Source organism: Parasteatoda tepidariorum, chromosome 9 (genome assembly GCF_982258835.1).
Source record: "Parasteatoda tepidariorum strain Cologne lab strain chromosome 9, Ptep-v5.0, whole genome shotgun sequence".
NCBI lineage: Eukaryota > Metazoa > Arthropoda > Arachnida > Araneae > Theridiidae > Parasteatoda > Parasteatoda tepidariorum.
In genome coordinates this window covers 50,949,721-50,970,714 of record NC_141763.1, presented here as the reverse complement: position 1 = coordinate 50,970,714, position 20,994 = coordinate 50,949,721, and the positions used below count along the sequence as shown (strand labels likewise).

Below are 20,994 nucleotides of genomic sequence, written 5' to 3'. Positions count from 1 at the left end.
ATTAAATACCATGAAATCTGTAGCAGCAATTACCCACTAAAAAACAGATCAATGACGAAATGCCCAGACTCGTTAATACAAACATGGTAGCTTAAATGCATACTTCGTTTCAAGATTCGTTTGTTGTAATAAATAATACTGTATTAAAAATATCGGGTTTTAAAAACTATGTAGAAAACAAAAGCAATAACTGCCAAAAAATATCAAGAGAATATTTGCCTTAAAAAGTAAATGATCAAATGTGCAATTTGTATCTCCCATATCACTTGAAAAATATTGGGATATCTAAAAACCGTGTGAAAAGCAATGTGAATAACTGCCGAAAATAAAACCAAAATGGATTTACAATATCTGCCTACATTGAGAGCTTCAAAATATTATTATTTAAATGCACTATTTGAATTTTACGTATACATTTCTGCAGAAAAGCAAATCAAAAAAATATCTTTCTGTAAGAAGTCTGTAAACTTCTGCGACCACTTCTGCCATGGCTTCTCAGCAGACCAAATTTTTAAAAAATTCACTAAATGGGGAATAGAAGCGGCACCACTGCCGAGGCACCAAATGAATTTTAAATTTCCAAATGTTTTTAATAAAACTTGTACAGGTTTTCCCGAGGATGGCTTCAAGTTATATATTATTATATATATATAATATTACTTTTTCAGTTACAACCATCTATGATTTCATCTTTTTTTCTTAAGTTTTTCGTAGACTTCTACCAGAACACAGAACTCAACCCACTAGTAGAAAAACATGCATTCACTTTAGAGGCGGCAGCTACCGCAAAAATAAAAAAACAGTTGTTTTAAAATTATGTTGAATTTAGTCCAAAGTTGAAAGAATATTCACATATCAATAACTGTTCTTGTCAACTATAATTTACAAGATGCCAAGTGAAACTACCAGGATGTCATACTTAAAATATATTTTTAGAATACCAAGTTGTTTACTTAGGAGTGGCTTCGGGTTTTACTTTTTAAACTTAACCAATTTTTTTTCTTTAGTTTCATGCTTGCCAATAACTGGTTGTTGTCAAAACATGGTAATAATTTATGTGCAGTCATAGATACAGAAAACAAATTGGATCAACATGCACAAAAATATATTTACACACTAATGAAAAAAATGGAGCATCTGAGGAAACTTTTCTCCCAATTACTGTTCATAAAGGGGGACATTATTTGACAGATGTTTATGCACTGCCAAACCGTAAAAACAGAGTAACTTTAATGTCGTTGGTACAATGGAATTTATCCATTCATGTAGTTACGCATACATGGTAAAAAAAACACTTTGAAATGATAAATGAAAGGGAAAAAATTTTATTTAGAAATGATATCTAAATATTATAAAAATACAGCAAAGATGATTATCCTAAAAGTACTACCAAGTGCATCATTTCTGAGAAATATCATTTCATTCATTTACTTTGGGAATGCAGACTTACTTAAATTGGGAATGCAGAATTAATTCGCATTAACTTCTGTATCTAATTTGGATAACAGATTGCATTTTAAAATAACAACCTTAACTTTTTCAAAGAAAAAAATATAATCTAAGGGTGCAATTTAAAAAAAACTGGAAAACATTAAGAAAATAAATAAAATTTCTAATGCAGTAATAAATTGGATGATTACCTATGTGGAAAACAAAGGAATATAAAAATTTTAGCTATAAAATCACCATAAATATCATATAATAATTTTGCTACATTCGATTTTAGTGATCATAAGAAATTAACACAATGTATTCAAATCACAAAGTATGACATACATCTAAAAAAATATATATTTTCAAGATTTTTGAACTCACCATATTTAATGGAATTCGTCACTAACTAGATATAAATTACTAATTATGCATGATTCACAATAGGTATTTTGTGTAAAATTACGACAAATATCACATAAAGTATTTTCCTTTCTATCATCTACAGATGATAAGCCGTACGAGTACACTATGTTTTGAATCTCAACCAAATCACTTCAACAACACTGCTGTTTAACTCCTATAGTATAAACATGGTTTTCTATGATCGACGAAGAAACATGAGTCTCTGCTAAAATTAAATAATCCTTCTCATAAAATAAAAAACTACATAGTCACCCACATACAGGAAAAAGCTTCGATTCCGACGAAACAACTAAAACAAAAGACGAGAATTATAAATATGGCTGCAGAATAAATAAGTATATCGCCTCGTCGAGTCAAACTGTGTTTGGTACGATTAGGCGGGTTCAATTAAATAAGTTGTTTCAATCACCCAACATAAAATGTGTATATATGCTGTATCTGATATTAGTGTCACACATAATATTCTAAAACACTTTTTCAGACTTATTTCTTTATTTAGGCGACTTTTTTTCAAGAAAATCTATTATTTCACCACGTACTTCCACTCACACAACAAAGATTCGTTAAACAACGAATTGTGATTGGTTAATTTAGCGGATAGAAAAAAATTGACAGTCCTCTTTTGAAAAAAAAAATTCTTGGTTTAAAAAATTAGCCACTAGAGAGCGTTTACACGAGATGAAAAAAAGTCGGCAACCGCAGGGCGGTAAATTTTAAAATTAAGTGAAATTTATTGAATGAATTAAAGTGATAGAGAAAATTAAAATAAAATACATTTTAAACATTAATCAACTCAAAAGCCTTCATCATTACAATACGAGGTATAAAAATCATATTTTTCTAACTTAACCGCACTTGCATTCACAGAGATATATGGGTTTCTTTTCTTTATTCTTATCTCTTTGCAATTCACAAGGATCTCGAGATGTAAAATTGGCACATTTGCATTGCTTAAACAAGAGTAATAATTCCCTTATTAATCAGTATCGCATTATTTGAAAATCACCCTCTGAAACTTTTTTTCAAATTTTTGGTTAGCATTGGCACGCTGATAACTATTTTTTCGCAAAGACAGGCAGCCGGATTCATTTGTATCTCTTTCTGGTAATTTTTGGCACGCATGCCAAGCAAATTGGTTTTCTCCTTGTAAATTTAAAGTATTTTGTAAAATATTTGTTACGCATTACTTTTTCAAAAAGAAAACCTTCAAGGTAACTTAAATTAGATCTATTATTTTAGGAAAGTTTTATTATTCAAGAGTTATGTAGTTGGTATATTCATTACGCTGTGTTATTGTTTTCTATTTCCAGCAACTTAATAATGTCAGATTCATAATAACTGAGGGTTGTTAAATCCTTAGATATAATCTGTGTAAGTGTGGGAACAATCGTAGTCATAATGTCATCGACAAGTTGTGTTGAAAATCAAGCAGTGGCACGGAATGAGTTTAAAAGAAACATCGTAAAATAAACTTGAAGAGTATGACTCTTAGGAACTCCATTCAAAGCACTACATTTTTTTTTCATTTATTTTGCAAATGTGAAAATTTTTGTCGTGCCTACAAATACTGATGCGGAAATAAGTACTGATTTGGATAAAAAATATTAGTTTTCTCTTTACACTCTTATTGTACAAAATTTTTATTTAATACGTGATGTTCTTAAGGAATTATCATTGTATTAATAAATATATTAAATTGTGTCATGGGACTCTCTCTAGATAAAATAAAGCATGGGGTACATAAAATGATGGAAATACTTCTATATTAATGCATTTCTTCATAGTTCTTTAGGAATACTTAACTAATTATTTTCAGAAGTGTTTAAATCATGCAATTTTTAATACATATCAATGAAGTTTAAAGGTTTGAGGAACCGTCAATAAATTGTAATCGGAAAATAATGTTTTTCAACACCCTATGCCAAAAAGTATAGCAATAGATTTCTAACTTGTGACAGTTATTTTGGTTACACAAAATTTCGTGAGCCTAGCTTAAATTTTAAAAAAGAGAAACAAACTATTTTGTCTTACTTTTTTTTTCTACTATAACTTTTAAAATATTTAATAAAGTTAAGTAAAAATTTTAGAGAAATTTAAAATTAATTATGAAATTTTTGTTTTCAAATTTGAGAAAGAATTAATACTGCACAAGATATGAATAATAAAGGTAGCACTTTTATGGGCTTGCACGGCAAAAAAATTTATTAAAAAAAATTATCTTAATTTGTAGTGAATCATATTTGGCAACTATTTAAAAAAATTCCAATTGAAATATCTTAAAATTTGAAGAATTTTCCAGCAATTCGCTAAAGTAATGTTCAAGCCACCTACATTAGTTTAAGTAATCTTCAAAGAACAGGACTTTGGAATGGCTGTTAGCCCAGTTTGTACGCATTTTACTTTAATTTCATCTTTTAGAATTAAAGAGTTTTAAAAAAAATTTCTGATTTTTATTGTTCATTTTCGCAATTCATTTTTCAATTGTCTTCTTTTTTTCAGACCATCCACTTTTTCATTATCGGTTACCTGCACTATCGGATCATTACACTATGGTGAGTTAATTATGCTATTACTGTATTTTATGCAAAAAATATTGCATTTTTAGTGTGCAATATTAATTTACTTGTGTTTTTGCAGAAGTATATCGATAAATATATAGCAAATTTTGCATAAATACACGGAACTAATCTAAACAAAGTACCTTATTAAAAAAATCATCATTTGTTGACAATGTTGTTTCGTCTCATATCATAAATATATATCAGGGGTAACTTTGGAGTTTTTGAGAAAGGTCCAATTTTTATGTAAATATGAAAAATCTACTCATAACTTAGTGAATTTTGAAAATTAAGTTCTCTCAGAATGAGACTTGTATCTGATTTTGCAAATTATTGTCTTCTCAATAAGTTGATCAATAAGTCCATAAATTGATTTAAATAAGTAAAAATTGAGGACCTGAAAAACATTCACATTCAAAAATATATCCTTAAATGTTACAAAAATACATATAGATTGCTACTAGGTATGTTATATTTAAGTTAAACATATAAATTTTAAAAAAATAAAATGGTGCTCAAAACGGTGAAATTGAAAATACCCAAATGAAAGGTTTAAAATATTTGTTTAATAATAATTGCAATTTATATATAATGTATGGCATTGGAGTTTAAGCCAAAAAAAATAATAAATAAATAAATATGTGTCTTTTTGCCACTTAATTTGAAAATATCGATATGCTTTTAAAAATTAAAAATATTGTATCACGTCCATTTAATTTATAAAAAATTTTGTAAAGAGTTTTTAACTAACCCAAATTTCTTCTGAAGTGTTTCTCGTATGTATGCATTTCAGTATTTTCCAACAATGGACTACTTAGTGCAAGCCAAAAGAAAGGATGTTTGAAATTGATAATACCGAACATAACTAACATTTGAACAATTGTTTTCTTTAAAGCTTTGTCTTTTTCCCCTGTTTTAACTCATAAATTTTTATAAATTGTGAATCGATAAAAATAATTTTTGAATAACAATTATAGATAATACGAAATCGTGTATAGTTTGAGTTACAAATTATGATTTCTAACAAAAGAATAATTAAACAAGTGTGGTATGTTTATTTCCCCTTATTATTATTATTTGGATCAAATAAAATCTAATCGAGTGTAGCAACCAATCAAAGAACCACACAGTGTTTTTTTTTATTATTATTATTTTTTTTATTGTATGGTTGTTAAATCCCTTTATATTTTCACACTCTATTATGACTCAAAAGTTTTAAATCAAGAGTTTCAATATGACACTTAGACATTTTGTCATTCTTGAAACATTATTATAGTAAGACCAATATTTTATTGAGAATGTTATTATACTAAAGGTTAATTTCTTTTTTATTAAAAAATATACTCCAAGGTATATTGCATTAATTTGACTTATGATGAAAGGTTTATCAATATAAATAAGGTGATGTTATTTAATTTTTTTTCTTTTCTTTAGCCTACAAAAAAGAAGCGAGCTTTTACAAAGAAAAACTCTACAAAATATATGGTTTTACATGGCCATGAATCAGCATTAAATGCTGATGGAAAAACGCTTGAACATGAGTGGGTTGAAATCAAAGGAAATTACAAACCAGTATGTAAATTTTAGTGTCTTTATTTCATATCATCTTTATTACAGTTCTTGCTACTGATATTCATATGAATTTTTAAATTTCGATATTTTCTTATGATATTATTTTTTTAAAAATTAATTTGAATCACACATTTGTGTAATTACTTATTGGCACGCTTGATTCCCACTTATCCCATATGATTATTCGATCATGTTTTTTTTTTTTTTTTGTTTTGTTTTTTTGCAGTTATTGCGGTTGATTTTCACGTGATTCCTGAATTAAATCCTGATATTATTATGAAATGTGAAATTCAAATCGTTCTCCTAAGGATTCACTATTTAATGCAATAATTTTATCCGTATTCTCATTTCTACATCCTTATTCGATAATTTCACTCATGATTTTTGCATATTTTTTAAAATCTTAATATTTTTAATATGATATATATTTTACTATTTGTGAATCTCAAAACATACATTTTATTGACCCTTTCTGATGCGTATCATTTTATCCTAAAAGAACCTGGTTTAATCATCAATCTTTTTTAAAATGTTGCCATAAATCTCGCAATTTTAAATGTTTTTATGTGCCCACTACTTGCAAAGGGCTATGTTAATGAAAATAATTTATTAAATAAAAAAAATCTTTACATTTTAGAAATGTTAGTGTTGTGCAGGGTTGGAGTTTTTGCCGGCAAAAAGGGGTTTTTGCCAGGACAGTGGCAAAAACCTGGTAAAAACCGGCAAAAACTGGTAAAAACCGGCAAAAACCAAATTATCTAAATTGCTGATTAAATATTATTACAAAATACTTGAAACAAATTTAAATCAATCATAAGGAATAATAATTTTGATACATTTTCATGAAAAAATTATTTTTAATATATTAATAATTAATATACCTAAGGGTAATAATTTTTAAAAGATTGAAAGTTTTTGATCTCTTTTCATTTTAGAATCCTAAAATAAATGTTTTTTTACAAATAAATATTATTATTTGTATAATACTATTATTTATTATAAAAAATTATTATTTGTACAATAATTAACTACACATGTTGATAGATATTTTATGCTTTAAATTATATTTGTATTAATTTAAAAATAAGTTCATTTCACTGGAAAAAAGAGAATAATCACAAATTTTCCAATCAATAATGTTTTAAACTACTAAAATGATACATTATCATTTAATTATGGAATAATAGTTTTGTTAATTTTTTTGTAATTATTTATATTCATAGTATATATTTCAATTTTAGGAATAATTTTGTATCAAAAATGTGTTTTTGTCCTCTCATCTTGGAAAATATAGGTTTTTGCCACTTTGCTTGGGAAAAACCTGTTTTTGCCAGGACGGTTTTTACCGGTATTTACCATGGTTTTTTCCACCTGCGGCAAAATCTTGCCAACCTTGGTGTTGTGTATAAAAATAACTTTTTTTTTTTATTTGTCTTGGATGTGCAAAAAAGAGAGAGAGAGAAATTAAGTACTGAAAAAACTACTCATTGGGGGAAAAAAAGTTTACATAATTTCTTTTTCCGGCAATCTTCTTCTGGTATATCATTTTTTTAATCTGTAAGAAAATGAATCCTGTCGCATGGTGCATATCGTTTTTAAAAAGTGCTTAAAGGTCCTTATTTTTGTTTTTTAAACGCCCTTAAAGGTGCTTTTTTTCATTGGGTGTTTTTAAAAAGTGCTTAGTTTTTCCTTTTCGAAAATCAGATTTTTTTCTTTACCATGTTGATTTTCACTACGTATTGTGCAAAAGCGTTATTTTCACATTTTTCTATTCAGCATTTTCCCAATTCATTCAACCGCAATCTATTTCAGTGTACCGTCTATCCATAGCGTATGAAAGTGCTAATCATTTTACATGTTTGATGAAATACTTGCAGGTCCGCATGTGCGTCAACTGAGCTGGGTTTGGTGAGATTGCACTCTCATGCACAGCTCTGCTTCATTCTCAATTTCAGGCTTCATTTTCCAGATCTGGTATTGAACCAAAAAATCTTTCGATTATTTTATAATGACTAATCTAATATAATCAAGAAAAGAGTTTTTTGTCAGAAACTAGTCATATAATCATGATCATGTAAAATCTTTGAAAATTATTTTGCATTTTGTTATTGTTTATAGTGCTTAAAAATATTTTTGAGTGCTTAAAAAGTACTTAAAAGGTGCTTATGCACCCTGTATCATTTAGAAAAATTTCCATATCTCACGCCTGTAACTTGGAATATTTTATGTTCTCTTTATTGGAGATAATACTTAGTATTATTTATTCTTACATTTGTTATATTCTGAATATTTTATTATAAATGCATATGATAATTACCTTTTGCTTTACATTTAAGTTTCGCCCAGGACCAAATATTAATTTATCATTTATAGATCATTAAATATATGTTATTCTGTAAACAGCTGTTAGCTGTTAAACTTTTTAACAACGAATAAATATGTACAATTTACAATACATCCTAAAATGTGTAAAGGATGTTCTATAATGACAGTCCTTAATGAAGTAATATATACAATAGCGGGCACAAATTAATATTAATTCTTACAAAGGGACAGAAAACATAAAAATCTACTTGGTTGCCTAAAAAAACAAAAGCAATTGAGAGCAGATTATTAAAAATGCCTCTAAGTTTTTTCAGAGAATCTAGCGGGCTTTGATGTTTATCATATAAATTTTCTACTAGTGATTTGACAGATTTTACCGGTATTTTATTTCTCTCTCACTTTAATATTGATTTTACGTCTCTAATATCGGCACATACTTTTTCTTAATTTTAGAAAGAATTATAAATGTATACTTTAAGGGTGGTTGTTATGCAACATGTTTGCGATATGTGTATGCAAAAGCAGGCACTTTTATAACTTCCATTTAATATGCACTTTTAGGGAGCTTCTCTGATAATGGGCAAACTTGCTGAGTTGATGGGTGAATCTGATTCGCCTGTACCACATGCATCATCAAGCACACGTCCAAACATGGCTGCTCAACCATCTAGAGGTAATTTATTTTTTTTTATTATTATTATTGTCAATACACATTGCTTAGAAGTATAGTGGAACCTGCAAAGTTGACCTGTCAACAGGTTTCTTCCACAACCTCATTTATCCAATATAATAAAAATGTGTGAAACCTTTAGCCTGTCTCAAGTGTCTTCCGCGTATGTTGATCATTGGAGTAAGTCAAAGTCTTAAAGCGTTATTGAAAGCTATTCTAAACCCTTCATAAGTTGACAAAAAGAAATATTTTCATACTATTTATGTTACAAATTAAAATTTCACTTATTTAATGAAATTTTATTAAAAGGTAAACAAAATCTTTAATATAGCCATAGTTCAATTAAATGAGATCTTTTGTAACTAGTAGGAATTGTAATTACATTTAATAAACTAAATTTTAAAATGAATAGATTATAATAATAAATGGATTAATAAATAGATAAATAAATAGATTAAGTTTTTTAATTGTTCCATGTGTTCTAGGTACTGATGTTCAAAAAAATTATTTGTAATAAATAATCCTCATGCATAACTTGCAAAAAAATGTAGATATCTTTTCTTTTTTTAAATTATCAGTTAAGTTTTTAATGTATGTAACAAATTGTAATTCATTCTTCAAATAATCTCATATCTTGTGAAGTATGGGGATAGTTAAATAAATCAAATAAAATTGGAAAAAATTTATAAAATAAAGTTTTAAAGTAATGTTTAAAGAACTTTGTTTATATTTTATTTATTTTGTAATATATAAGAAATATATGAATAACTTGGTATAATAAATATTTTTAAAAAAAGACACAGTCCTCTAAGTTAAGTACCTCTCTAAATCGACAACTGAAGGAATACACCACAAATGCTCAACTTGCACAAATCTCACTGTACTAAATAAAATAAAAAAATCACTATTTTTTTTCAATGTAAATTGAGTTCACATTCCACAAAATATGTTAATTGTTGTTTACCTAATAAAAATTTATCATGATATTTGCTTTTTAAAATATTCTACCTATATTTGTAATAGAAAACTAATAATAAAAACGAAAAATCGTGACTGATTCAGTTATTTATTTGTTAAAGTTTTAATGCTCAGTATATTTTTAACTATTAATACTGCATCCAATTTTTAAAGTTCGTTAGCTTTTTTTTCCACCAACAGAAATATATTTGATTGTTTGGTATTGAGTTAGGGACGAATTAACACCCATATCACTGCACTATTCAATCATTTATTTTATTGAACTACTTTAATTATTTTAATTGATCATTTTTAACCAATGTGTTTAGTTCTGACATTTCTTTTTCTTAAATATCAAATTTCATGGCTGCAGCTTATGCATGAGTGCCACTCTTCAGTGCTGAGAAAAAATAATCAGTGAACTAAATCCTATCCTCCTATTAATCTTTTCCTAATATGTTTTTTAAATTTTTAAAACAAATTCCTTGAATAATGTATAAAAAAATTTTCGTAAAAAATAAATTTAAAAAAAAAAAAAACTATTTCTTAAACATTATTGCTAAATGATCCAAGACTGATATTGCACTGCAATAAAAGAATGAGAATGATTGAACTTCAGTACCGGCTTGGATTTGTATTCCCCCCCCCCCATATTTTCTAACACTAGCTAGAGTTTTATTAATTATTTTTTTTTAATAAAATTTAAAATTCTGTAATAAAAACTTCATAATAAAGTGAAAAATATGTAGAGATAACGAAATGTTTGCAGTGTATTTATACAAAAATTGATTTAAAAATATATATGAGGTTAGCTGTTATTTAAGAAAAATAAACTAGTCATTGATATAGTATGTGGGCCATTCTCATGGAAGAGTACATTCTTCAGTTAAGTGAGCTATAAATTTCTGAATATTCTGCTAAGCAATGCTAGACTATGCTAATTGGTCAAAAAACGGTCTTAAAAAATTTTTAGGCTTGCAGGCATTCATATATGCCAGAACTGCCGCTCTCCACAAACTACTGTATTTATTCTCTTTTATTGTTTAATTTTATTTTAATATATTTTATGTGCATTTAAGTATTTTATGTAATTCTTTTTTTTTACCCTTCTACAAATAAAAAAAAAAATAGAGCCAGATTTAGAAGCAATACTTAACCAGTTTGAGGATGCATCAGGTTCAGAAGATGAAGATGTTTTCAGTAACATGAAAAAAGAGTTGAAAAAAATTCAGCTTCCTGGTGGTGAAAAGTAAACTATTGCTGTTGTTAATACTTTTAACTTTACAAATATTACAATATAGCTCATATTTTAAAATTTTTGCAGTTGTGATAGTTTTCTGCTTTTTAAAGTAGTCTCTCTTTATTTGTTTTTTACTGAAATTCTGCTTTATTCTTTAAATATTCCACTCTTTACAGAAATATTTTTATATGGAATTAACTTTTTCAAACCAATGTTTTTATTTTTATTATTCTATTTAAAGAAAAATTATAGCTATTGTCTAAGACACCACTCTAGTCATCTATTTTAAATTACTCAGCCGGTCTAGTTATGTTTGAAATTTCCTTATGCCTTTGACATTAGCATCCATTTCCATGCTTTCTTTTTTGTTTATTTTTTTTTCTGATAATCCAAGAAAGATAAATCTAAACAGATATGATAAGACCGAAAATTCTTTCCACTCATGTCATATCTTGATGTCTAACAGCATGAATTCCACCCCAACCCTCCATAGTGCTTGGAAGCGCTTAATGCGTTGATTTGCATGTCTTAGCTACCCAGATTTTTCTAGTTATATTTTTCACCTTTATTTTATTTTCCACAGACAATTTCGCTTTTTTCATCTTCACATCTGTTTAGTTTTCTTTATTCACATCTAATTAGTCGCGTGAATGAGGGCCTGTTTTGAGCTTTCAAAAATCTTCAATTTTTTAGATAATTTTAAAGTAGGTAGATAATTTTAAAATCGTGTGCATACGAATTTTGATATTTCGTTTTAAAATCAAGTGAATACGAATCTCGATGTTTAATTTTAAAGTTTCGTTTATACGAATCTCGATGTTTGATTTTAAAATCTCGAGAATACGAATTTTGACGTTTATTTTTAACAGCACTTGAATACGAATCTTGATACAGTAGAACTCTGATTTAAGGCCACTTTCCCATCCCCCTCGTGAATAAAAACATCCTGCCCTTAGCGTCATTTATTTACTATATAAATAATGTAGAATAAGTCCAGTATTAAGAGTGCTTTCCTTTACTACTACCTGGAAATACCGACTACGGATCATTCCATGTTTTCTTTATTTTTCTCCTGTTGAGGATGATAACAAAAGAACTTCAACACAGACAAGTGAAGAAGATCACATCGCATTTGTTAGAATGGTGTTTATCTTTCAAGTGTTAAGTTCGTCATCCCATGTTGAGGTGATATCCATTACACACAAATGTTACACCACGTCCTCTATAAGTTATATGTCTAGTATTGCACTGACCAGTGAAACAAATTCTATTCTCCTTTTACACCTATGTTTGTTTAATAATCGAACAATGGAAGTAGGTTAATATGATGTCATTGGGAACCTAAAGGCGGCGTGGTTAAAAAAAACGCACCTTCTTTTTCTTCTCATTTATTTTGAAATTGTACTGAAAAAATTGCTGCAAAACGGAAAAGCTAGCATTATTGAAAAAACTAAACAATTTGTTCGTACGAAAAGTGAATTGGCCTCGTCTTTAGGACTTCTTCTTTTAAAACAATTCTTCATCAGCAAGAGGTCATAGAATCAAAATTACAGGCTTTAGGAAAGAACCTCAAAAAAGTGAAGGCGATGAGATCTACTCCTTATGCAGAACTGGAAAAGATTTTGATGGAATGGACTCAGCAAGCACATTCTGAAAATCTACCAATTAACAGATCAATTTTTAAAGAAAAGGCTCTGGAAATTGCAGCCCTTCTCAATTTGAAAGGTTTTGCAGCGTCAAACGGCTGGCTTGACAGGTTTAAAAATAGAAATAATTTGGCATATCATGCTATGTGTGGTGAATCGCAAAGTGTGGATGAAACAACTATTGAAGATTGGAAAAGTAAGACGTTGCCAACACTAATACAAAATTATTCTGCAAGGAACTTTTTCAATGTAGAAGAAACTGGATTATTTTTTAATCTGTTTCCTGATAAGACATCATCATAAAAGCAGAGCAATGTAATGGAGGAAGATTGTCCAAGGAAAGGTTAACTGTTCTTCTATGGTGCAGCTCTGATGGAAGTAAAAAGTTTATACCCCTCATTATCAGTGGCTATACAAATTCATGTTGCTTCAAAAATGTTAAAACTTTTCAAAACACCTACTTAAGTTTGAAATATTTTATTAAAACAATGGATTATATTGAATTTTTAAAACGTATTTGTGTTTGTTTGTTTGTTTTTTTTTCTAGTTCATATAGTAAATAAGATAAATATGTATTATTGTGCTATTTTACATAAGTTACCTTTTCATACCGCCGATATTGTGACTTTCCGCTTCTAACAACGTTTGTGACCAGTCCTGCGAAAGTTGTTAAATCGATGTTCTATTGTATTTGATTTTAAAATCACGTGCACACGAGTTTTGGAATTTTATTTTAAAATCGAGTGAATATGAATCTCATTAAAAAAAATTATAATTTAGATCAAATTCTTAATGTTATGAACAGCATTGATTCTTGTATTCAGTTCGCCTTTGAATTAGAGTCTGATCAAAAACTTCCTTTCTTAGATGTTCTTGTGACTCGGAATGAAAATTCATTCCATACTACTGTCTTTCGTAAACCTTTTGCTGTTTCTCTTCCCCCTCACTACAAATCCTCCCAACCAAAAACTTGCATCTTTTCGGTCTTTTGTCTACCGTGCGGTAAATATTTGTTCTAACATTGATTTTCCTGATGCATAATTAAATTACATCAAAGCCATTGCTCATGACAGAGGTTATTCTCCTAACGTTATTGATAATATTTATAAAAACTTAACTAAACAATCACCTACCGAAATACCTTCCAAAGAATTTTCTAACAATTTAGTCATTTTACCCTATTTTCCTAAAATAAGTCTGCAAGTTGCTAATATCCTGAAGAAGTTTGATTTTAATATTATTTTTAGTCCCATTAATAAGATGAAATTTTCTAATCTCTAACAGCCCATTGACAGTCAAAGTAACTGGGGTATATACCAAATTAATTGCCAATGCCATGGGTGGATAGTGAATTTGTGGGGTCCTGGGCTGAAACTACTTAGGGGCCCTAATAGCCATTTTGTCAAAAAACTGTTTTCTATAGTGATGTAGATAAGTATATAGAAGAAAATTGGACAATAATTTTTTTTTCATTATTTATTTTTATTTGTATATACAAACAGCAACTGTACAACATTATTGCAAAAGAAATTGACAGGTTATGTGTAGTTTTATTATATAAATTACAAAGCAACCTTTCTGCATTTTTGTGCTGCAAATTCCTTTATTTGCTCATCACATTGTAAGTCCTTCGTTAAATCACAATTTATGGAAAGAACTGATAAATGGTTTAGTCGATGGTTCGACATTGTTGTCCTATATTTGTTTTCTATATATGACATCCTGGAGAAAGAGCCCTCAGCTTCGCAGCTAGTAATTGGCAACGTTAAAAAAATCTTTAAGATAGTATAGCAATTTGGGAAAACATCAATAAGTTTCTTTTCATAAATTTGCATAAAAATTTCACTGTAAGAGGTGTAAGACTCTGGCTTAGACTGAAGTAAGTAAGATTTTAACTGAATGCACTCATTCGCTAAATGCTCGTCTGCGTCATCTGGATAATAATCAACAATATTACGTACACTTTCCAGATCCATGTATTCCATATTTTTGTCTTGCCAATCCATTAAAAATTTGAATTTCTTGCTATACATCTCATAGACTTGGCTCCTTTTATTTAAATCCATAATCAGCTTATCCAACGCAACGTTTAGCGTGTCTCTTTTAAATTTTTCTGCCCCGTATACTGAGAATTTATCTGTAGACTAATCTGAAAATTTTGGAGTATTGCGTCTCTTGTTTATGTCATTGTAGTCCATTCCCACACTAGTACTAAATTTTTTAGCTTTTTCTTAGTATTCCTTTAGCTTCTGATCTGATTGGTACCTTACTGCTCACGAAGTCTTTTAATGACACAATTAACTTGTTACCTTCACAAATATCTAAACCAGTGCTCTGTATTTTTTTATTAATTAAATTAAATCTCCCCAAAAAATAATTAAAATTGCACTATCGAGTTTCGCCATTTTATTGAATAACTTTCGTGCCTCTTTCCGGAAGTCAACTTTCTCATCCTCATTTTAGCTGAAACGTTCGAAAATTTTCATACTGTCATCATAATTATTTTTCAAAGCTTCGACAGCATCATAGTGACAAGACCATCTGGTCTGGCTTAAACTTTTTAACGTAAATTTGAGTTTTGTTTCATGATTTAACAGTTCCCACCTATGGGTCAAAGTAGAAAAGAACACGTATATTTTTTGCACTACACTGATGAGTGCATTACAATAATGAGTGCATATTTTTTGCACTACAATAATGATTGTTACAATAATGAGTGCAGTAATTCACAAATTATCATTAAAAATCGATTAAAAAGTTCATTTAGTATTAAAAAAATACATTAAAAACAAAAAAAAACATGATTTATAATTCTTTTTACTTACCAACTAAAAGCAGGAAATCTTTTCTTATACTGATTATGTACTTTCAATTATAAGTAAAATAAGAGAAAGGTCTTTATAACTTTTGAGTTATCATTTATTAGTAAACTAAACAAGTTTGTCACTTTGACGACGAGAACAGAAGTGCGTGGAAAAGAAACAAAATTACGTCGGGCGTTAAGCGGCGCGGCAGGAAGTCTCCCGTAAGAGACGCGAAAAAATACACTGACCAAGTTTTTTTTTAATATTAGATATTTTTTTTAATTCAAAATATCACCTATTGTTTTCAGTGGGGACTGGGGCCCTTTGTATCCACGGGGCCCTGGGCTTCAGCCCAAAAAGCCCTTAAGTAGATCCGCCCCTGGCCAATGCGGCCTTTCATATATTGGCCAAACTAAGCGTGCCGTATCAAGGAACATGAAGCCTATGTCAAAAAACAAGAATTAAAACGCTCATCTATTGCCCAACATTGTTCGGACTCTAATCATAATTTTGATTTTTCTTCTTCTAAAGTCATTCAAAATTGTTCTTCAATTTTTGATTTAGATTTTTATGAGTCCTATAATATTTTCAAAAATTCCAAACTGTTGATCAATGACCTATCCAGCGTTCCTTATCTTTCTCCTGTTTGGAAATCTATGATTAAACCTTGCTTCCCATTCGTCGTCATCCTTTCACCCTTCCCTCCTATTGGCCGTTGCTCTAACCCCCTAGTGACGTCACCTTTCTCTATATATTTACCCTATTTTCTCACATTTCTTTCTGTTGCACTGATGAAGGTTGCCCTTTGAGCATCCGAAACAGCTGTCTGCATTTAATAATACTTTTGTGCTCTTTAACGTTGTTTACCTTAGTTTTTATGAATCTCATTGTTTGATTTTAAAATTGCATGAATACGAATTCCGACGTGTAATTTAAAAGTCGTGTGCATACGAATCTCGATATTTCATTTTAAAATAGCGTGAATATGAAAACTGCCTGGATGTAATTCCGAAGCATAATTTTTAGTCCACTTGATTACAAATCTTAATTGTGGCTTTTAAATCATATGAATACAAAACGCAATATTTGATATGAAATCGTAAAAATATGAAATGTGATGCGCGATTGTAATAAATAGGATATAGATATTGTAATAGAAATTGTGATGTGCAATTTTAAGTCATGCTAATGTAATTTTAAATCGCATTTGCATTGAGATAAAAAAGAGTGCTTTTTTTCCCCCTCATGAATTCCAAAAAGTCACTTTCTTTGTAGAGGTGGATTTTTTTTCTTTTTTAGTTAATAGCTTTAAAAAAATCTCGCAATGGTTACCAATTTTCCGTGAACTGTGTTTAAACGTTCGTGTATGTTATACAAGTATGCCCATAACAACTTCAGTATTCAAATCTACAAACTTGGAAAAAAATTACTTATACAGGGTGGCCACTCACTCTGGAAACCGGGAATTCTCAGGGAATTTTGAAATACCACTGGAAAACCGGGAATTCTCAGGGAATTTCACGTCAATTCTGGAAAATAATTTTGTCGCGCGTCGCCGCTCTTTTCTTCCCATTCCGCTATGTTTAGTTTTTCGGAGCGAAACGCATCTGCTTCATCGCGTTCAAGCATCACGTGATTATCCTCCAATGAACGCTTCGTGTTCTTGTGCCTTTTTGTGGATGTTGGAACTGAAGAACAAGAATCATTCAGAAAAATCAGAGCAGTGTTCAACAAAGGAAGTTCGTTCTGGAATGATATTGGTAAGTTTTGATTTTTGTATTCTATTAATTTTATAGGATCGCAATTTTATTGAGAATTGAAATAAAAATATTTAAAAGTGCTTTAATTTATGTAAATAAGCTATAATTATGCTTTAATTTATGTGAAATTTCGAATCCATATTTGACCATTACGAATTATATCGAGAATTTGAATTAAAATAATATTCTGATTTAAAAATCTCGAATAAAAAAACCGATGTTTTTTTATCATTAAATTAATTAAACTATTTTTCATTTTAAACAAAAGTCTATTGTAGAATTTCGAATATTTTTTGCTTCATTAATTTTTAACTTTTTTGTGTAAATTTTATTATTTTTCATCGAGCATCCCGATTTTAAAACAAAAAAAAAAATTCCTTATAGAAAAGTTTTATTATTTTTCAGTAACTTTGTACTTTTAAGCCAAGAAATCGAATTCTGAAATCAAAAAAAAAAAAAAAAATTAATAATAATAATAATAAATTAAAAAAATCATACAATTTAAAGTAGAAAAAAGTAATGGATTTTTTCTTTGATTAATAATTTAATCTAATTATTTGTTTATCATTTCATTTGAAACAAAAATTTTATCGTAAAATTTCGAATTAATATCAGAAATTAAGTATAATTTATGAGACAAGTACATCGATTGGAAAATTTTGTTTTTCTATTTTCCAGTAACTTTACATTATTTGATTTTTATTATTTTTCCCACAGAATTCCAATTTTAATTTAAAAATTGTTATCTAGGGACGTTTTTGTTTTATTATTTTTCAGTAACTTTTTATTATCTAATTTTACATAGAAATTTGAATAGTAAAATAAGACAAATTTATCGATGTATACAATTAAGAGTAGAAAAAATTAGGCTAATTTTTTTTACCTCATATTAAAAATTTTATTGTGAAATTTCGAATTTTTGTTGGAATTTAGGTATAATTTGAGTGATAAATAAATCGATAGTGAAATTTTGTTTTTGCTTTTGTTTTCGTTTTCCAGTAACTTTTATTACGCGATTTTTATTATTTTTTTATTGAAAATTCTAATTTTAAAATGTTAATTTGTTGTTCGAACGAGAGTTCGACAGCTAATTTTTTTTTAAATGTTTTTGATTAAAAAAGTAAATAAATGCGGCAATTTTATAGAGAGAATGAATGATGGATGGATTTATTTACGGCACACAATGGGCAAATTGCGACAATTAGGAAACATCCCGTAGCATCAAAATCTCGAAATTTATGTTATAATTTGTAATATAAAAGTTATTTCTTTTAAAAAGTTTTAAATCTCATAAATGAAATCGAGAATAAATAAATAAAATAAAAACATTTAAAAAAATTAGCTGACGAATTGCCGTGCAAACAACGAATTAACTAGTGTTACCAAAACGGCGAAATTCATAACGTCATTTTTTGCAACTTGACGGGTTCTTGGTGACTTTAAAATTCCATATGAATTTGCCAGTCATAAACAAAGCCATCAACTGGTATAACACCAATTAAAAATGAACCAATGCATTAGATTTAGGAATTTAGGGGAAGTAATGTTATAAACGTGTAGAAACAATAAAAATAATCTTTACTTTTTTCCACACAGATTTGTAGAAGAAAAAAAACTTATGATTAAATTAAAGAAAAAGTCTACAAATCCTCTAGATAAATCAAGAAATTTGCTAACAAACATCGCCCCTGACCTTGAAGATCATTAGATCCAAAGGGGGCAGGGAAGGGACAAATGTTTTATTTTCTCCTGTGTTTATTTTCTTGTTCTGATAAGCTGCTATTAATCAAACTTAAAGGAGTGGCAAGCTGATTTCGTTTTCTCTTTTATTTAAGAGGGGGTGGGGAAAATGCATCGCACAGGCATAGCAATGAATGTTTGTGAGGAAGTTAAAAAATGAAGTGAGAGTGTTAAGGAACTTGAAACATCTGGCTAAGAGTATTGATTTTAAAGGTGAAATCTGAGATTTATTTTCAATCATCCACTTCAGTTACTCAGTTTTGTTATTTATTATGGTGAATTGTTTTATTATTTCGGATAATGCATTATTTAATCAGCAGTTATATTCATCTATTTGACATCAATTAACAAAACAATATTTTTTTGTTGAATAAATTCTGATTTCTTAGAAATGCGATATCATTAGCAAGTTTTTCTTGATGTGCAATCACATCTGCTTTCGTTAAATATAGTCTTTTAATAAAAAATAAATAAAATAAAGGAAGATTGTTTATTAATTTAAGCATATAGTTATTTGTTAATAAAAGCAGGCGATTATTTTATAAAGAAGATGGCAGTTTTTTTTTTTTTTTTTTAAATTTTGATCTGTTTTTCTGATTCCACTGCGTTTTTTTTTTTTTTTTTTTTTTAGGATAAATTTTGTACTTAATGATAAAATTCATGAATAAAAAGAATTAAATTATTAAGTTTTTTTTTTTTAATTCCGTTTATCTTATAATATCCTGTATCTTCGAGATTTTAATACTACGATGAAATTGCGATTTCAAACGAGCAGGATAAATAAAATTGCACTAATGACGAAGTTAGCAATTGTCGCCATGGCGCGTTTGGCAGAACTAGTGACTCTTAGATCGGGGGATCAAATCCCAGCTTCCGGCGATTCTTTAGAAAGCTGAAACTTATAAATAAAGTTAACTTGAATCTTGATCTTAACTTGAATCTTAATATTCTGATTGCTTGGCTTTCAAATATTCTTCTGAAACTAAAGGAATTGAGAATTCAAGTTTTATAATCAATTAGCGATCTTATTAAATACTTAAGCATTAGATTTGCTTTGAACATAAATTAGTTATTAAAATTTTGTAACAAAAATAAAATCTTATCTATTTTTGCAGCTGGAAAAAATTTGAACGTTACTGGAAATAAAAAATAAATTAAAAAAGAATTATTGTTCCAGTTTAAATAGAAGTCCACAATATTGTTCTAATTTGAAAGTTTTATGACATTTATTTTCATGATAGTCATTTGACTTACAAAAGATCTTTCGTTAAAAATGACTATTGTTTTTTTTTAATTTATTCCAGCTTTTTTTTTTTTTTTTTTTTTATTTTCTGGAGGAGGCTCTAAAAATAAGGGGTGCGTATTATAGGCCAGGAATTAAGGTAGATGCTTTGTAACCAAGGTGATCATTAATTGTTTATGTTTTTAATTGACGAAAAATTTTTTAGATTATTTTTTATTTTCCTCAAGAACAACGCCTTTTTTTCATTTTATCATTTTTTAAGATTAAAATGAAAACATTCATTTATTTTCCTTAGTGCAGTTATCATCTGCTATGATAATAGTTAGCTAGTGGAGTGCATTAAGTATCTAGACCTTTTCTCAAAAAATGAGCGGGAATATTTAACAATTCCGGTTTTTTTTTTGGTGGGTTACTAGCCCCTTTATTGATAGAAAAAGCTTATTAGAAGTTTTAATACATTTATGACAAGATTTATTCAGAATGTGACTAACTAAATTCTATTTTGTAATGTGATTAGCTAAATTCTATTGTTTTTTTTTTTTTTTTGCAGATTTGTAGTCTGTTTTTCTGTAACCTTTTTTCAGTAGTTAAATTTATTTTCAAAATACAAACTAAAACAAAG

General features: G+C 28.4%; 2 protein-coding genes across 4 annotated transcripts in view; one reads left to right on the top strand and one right to left on the bottom strand.

The window, feature by feature from the left end:
* LOC107456192 (uncharacterized) overlaps nt 1-2,456 on the bottom strand; it is a 59,026-nt gene extending 56,570 nt beyond the window's left edge. The window contains exon 1 of the mRNA XM_016073979.4: nt 1,816-2,456. The gene's annotated coding sequence lies outside the window, so the exon portion shown is untranslated. The remainder of the gene's footprint in view (nt 1-1,815) is intronic.
* Nucleotides 2,457-2,510: 54 nt separating this feature from the next.
* Nucleotides 2,511-20,994, top strand: part of LTV1 (LTV1 ribosome biogenesis factor) — a 29,327-nt gene continuing 10,843 nt past the window's right edge. The window contains exons 1-5 of one of the 3 annotated variants that reach the window (XM_071186052.2): nt 2,511-2,678; nt 4,357-4,409; nt 5,850-5,987; nt 8,874-8,985; nt 11,071-11,188. In XM_071186052.2, the coding sequence (XP_071042153.1) occupies nt 4,407-4,409; nt 5,850-5,987; nt 8,874-8,985; nt 11,071-11,188 (371 nt within the window). In that variant the 5' untranslated portion in view covers nt 2,511-2,678; nt 4,357-4,406. Of the gene's footprint in view, nt 2,679-2,702; nt 2,819-2,927; nt 3,069-4,356; nt 4,410-5,849; nt 5,988-8,873; nt 8,986-11,070; nt 11,189-20,994 lie in introns of those variants that run through there. The other 2 variants (XM_071186049.2, XM_071186051.2) reach the window with 2 other exon arrangements.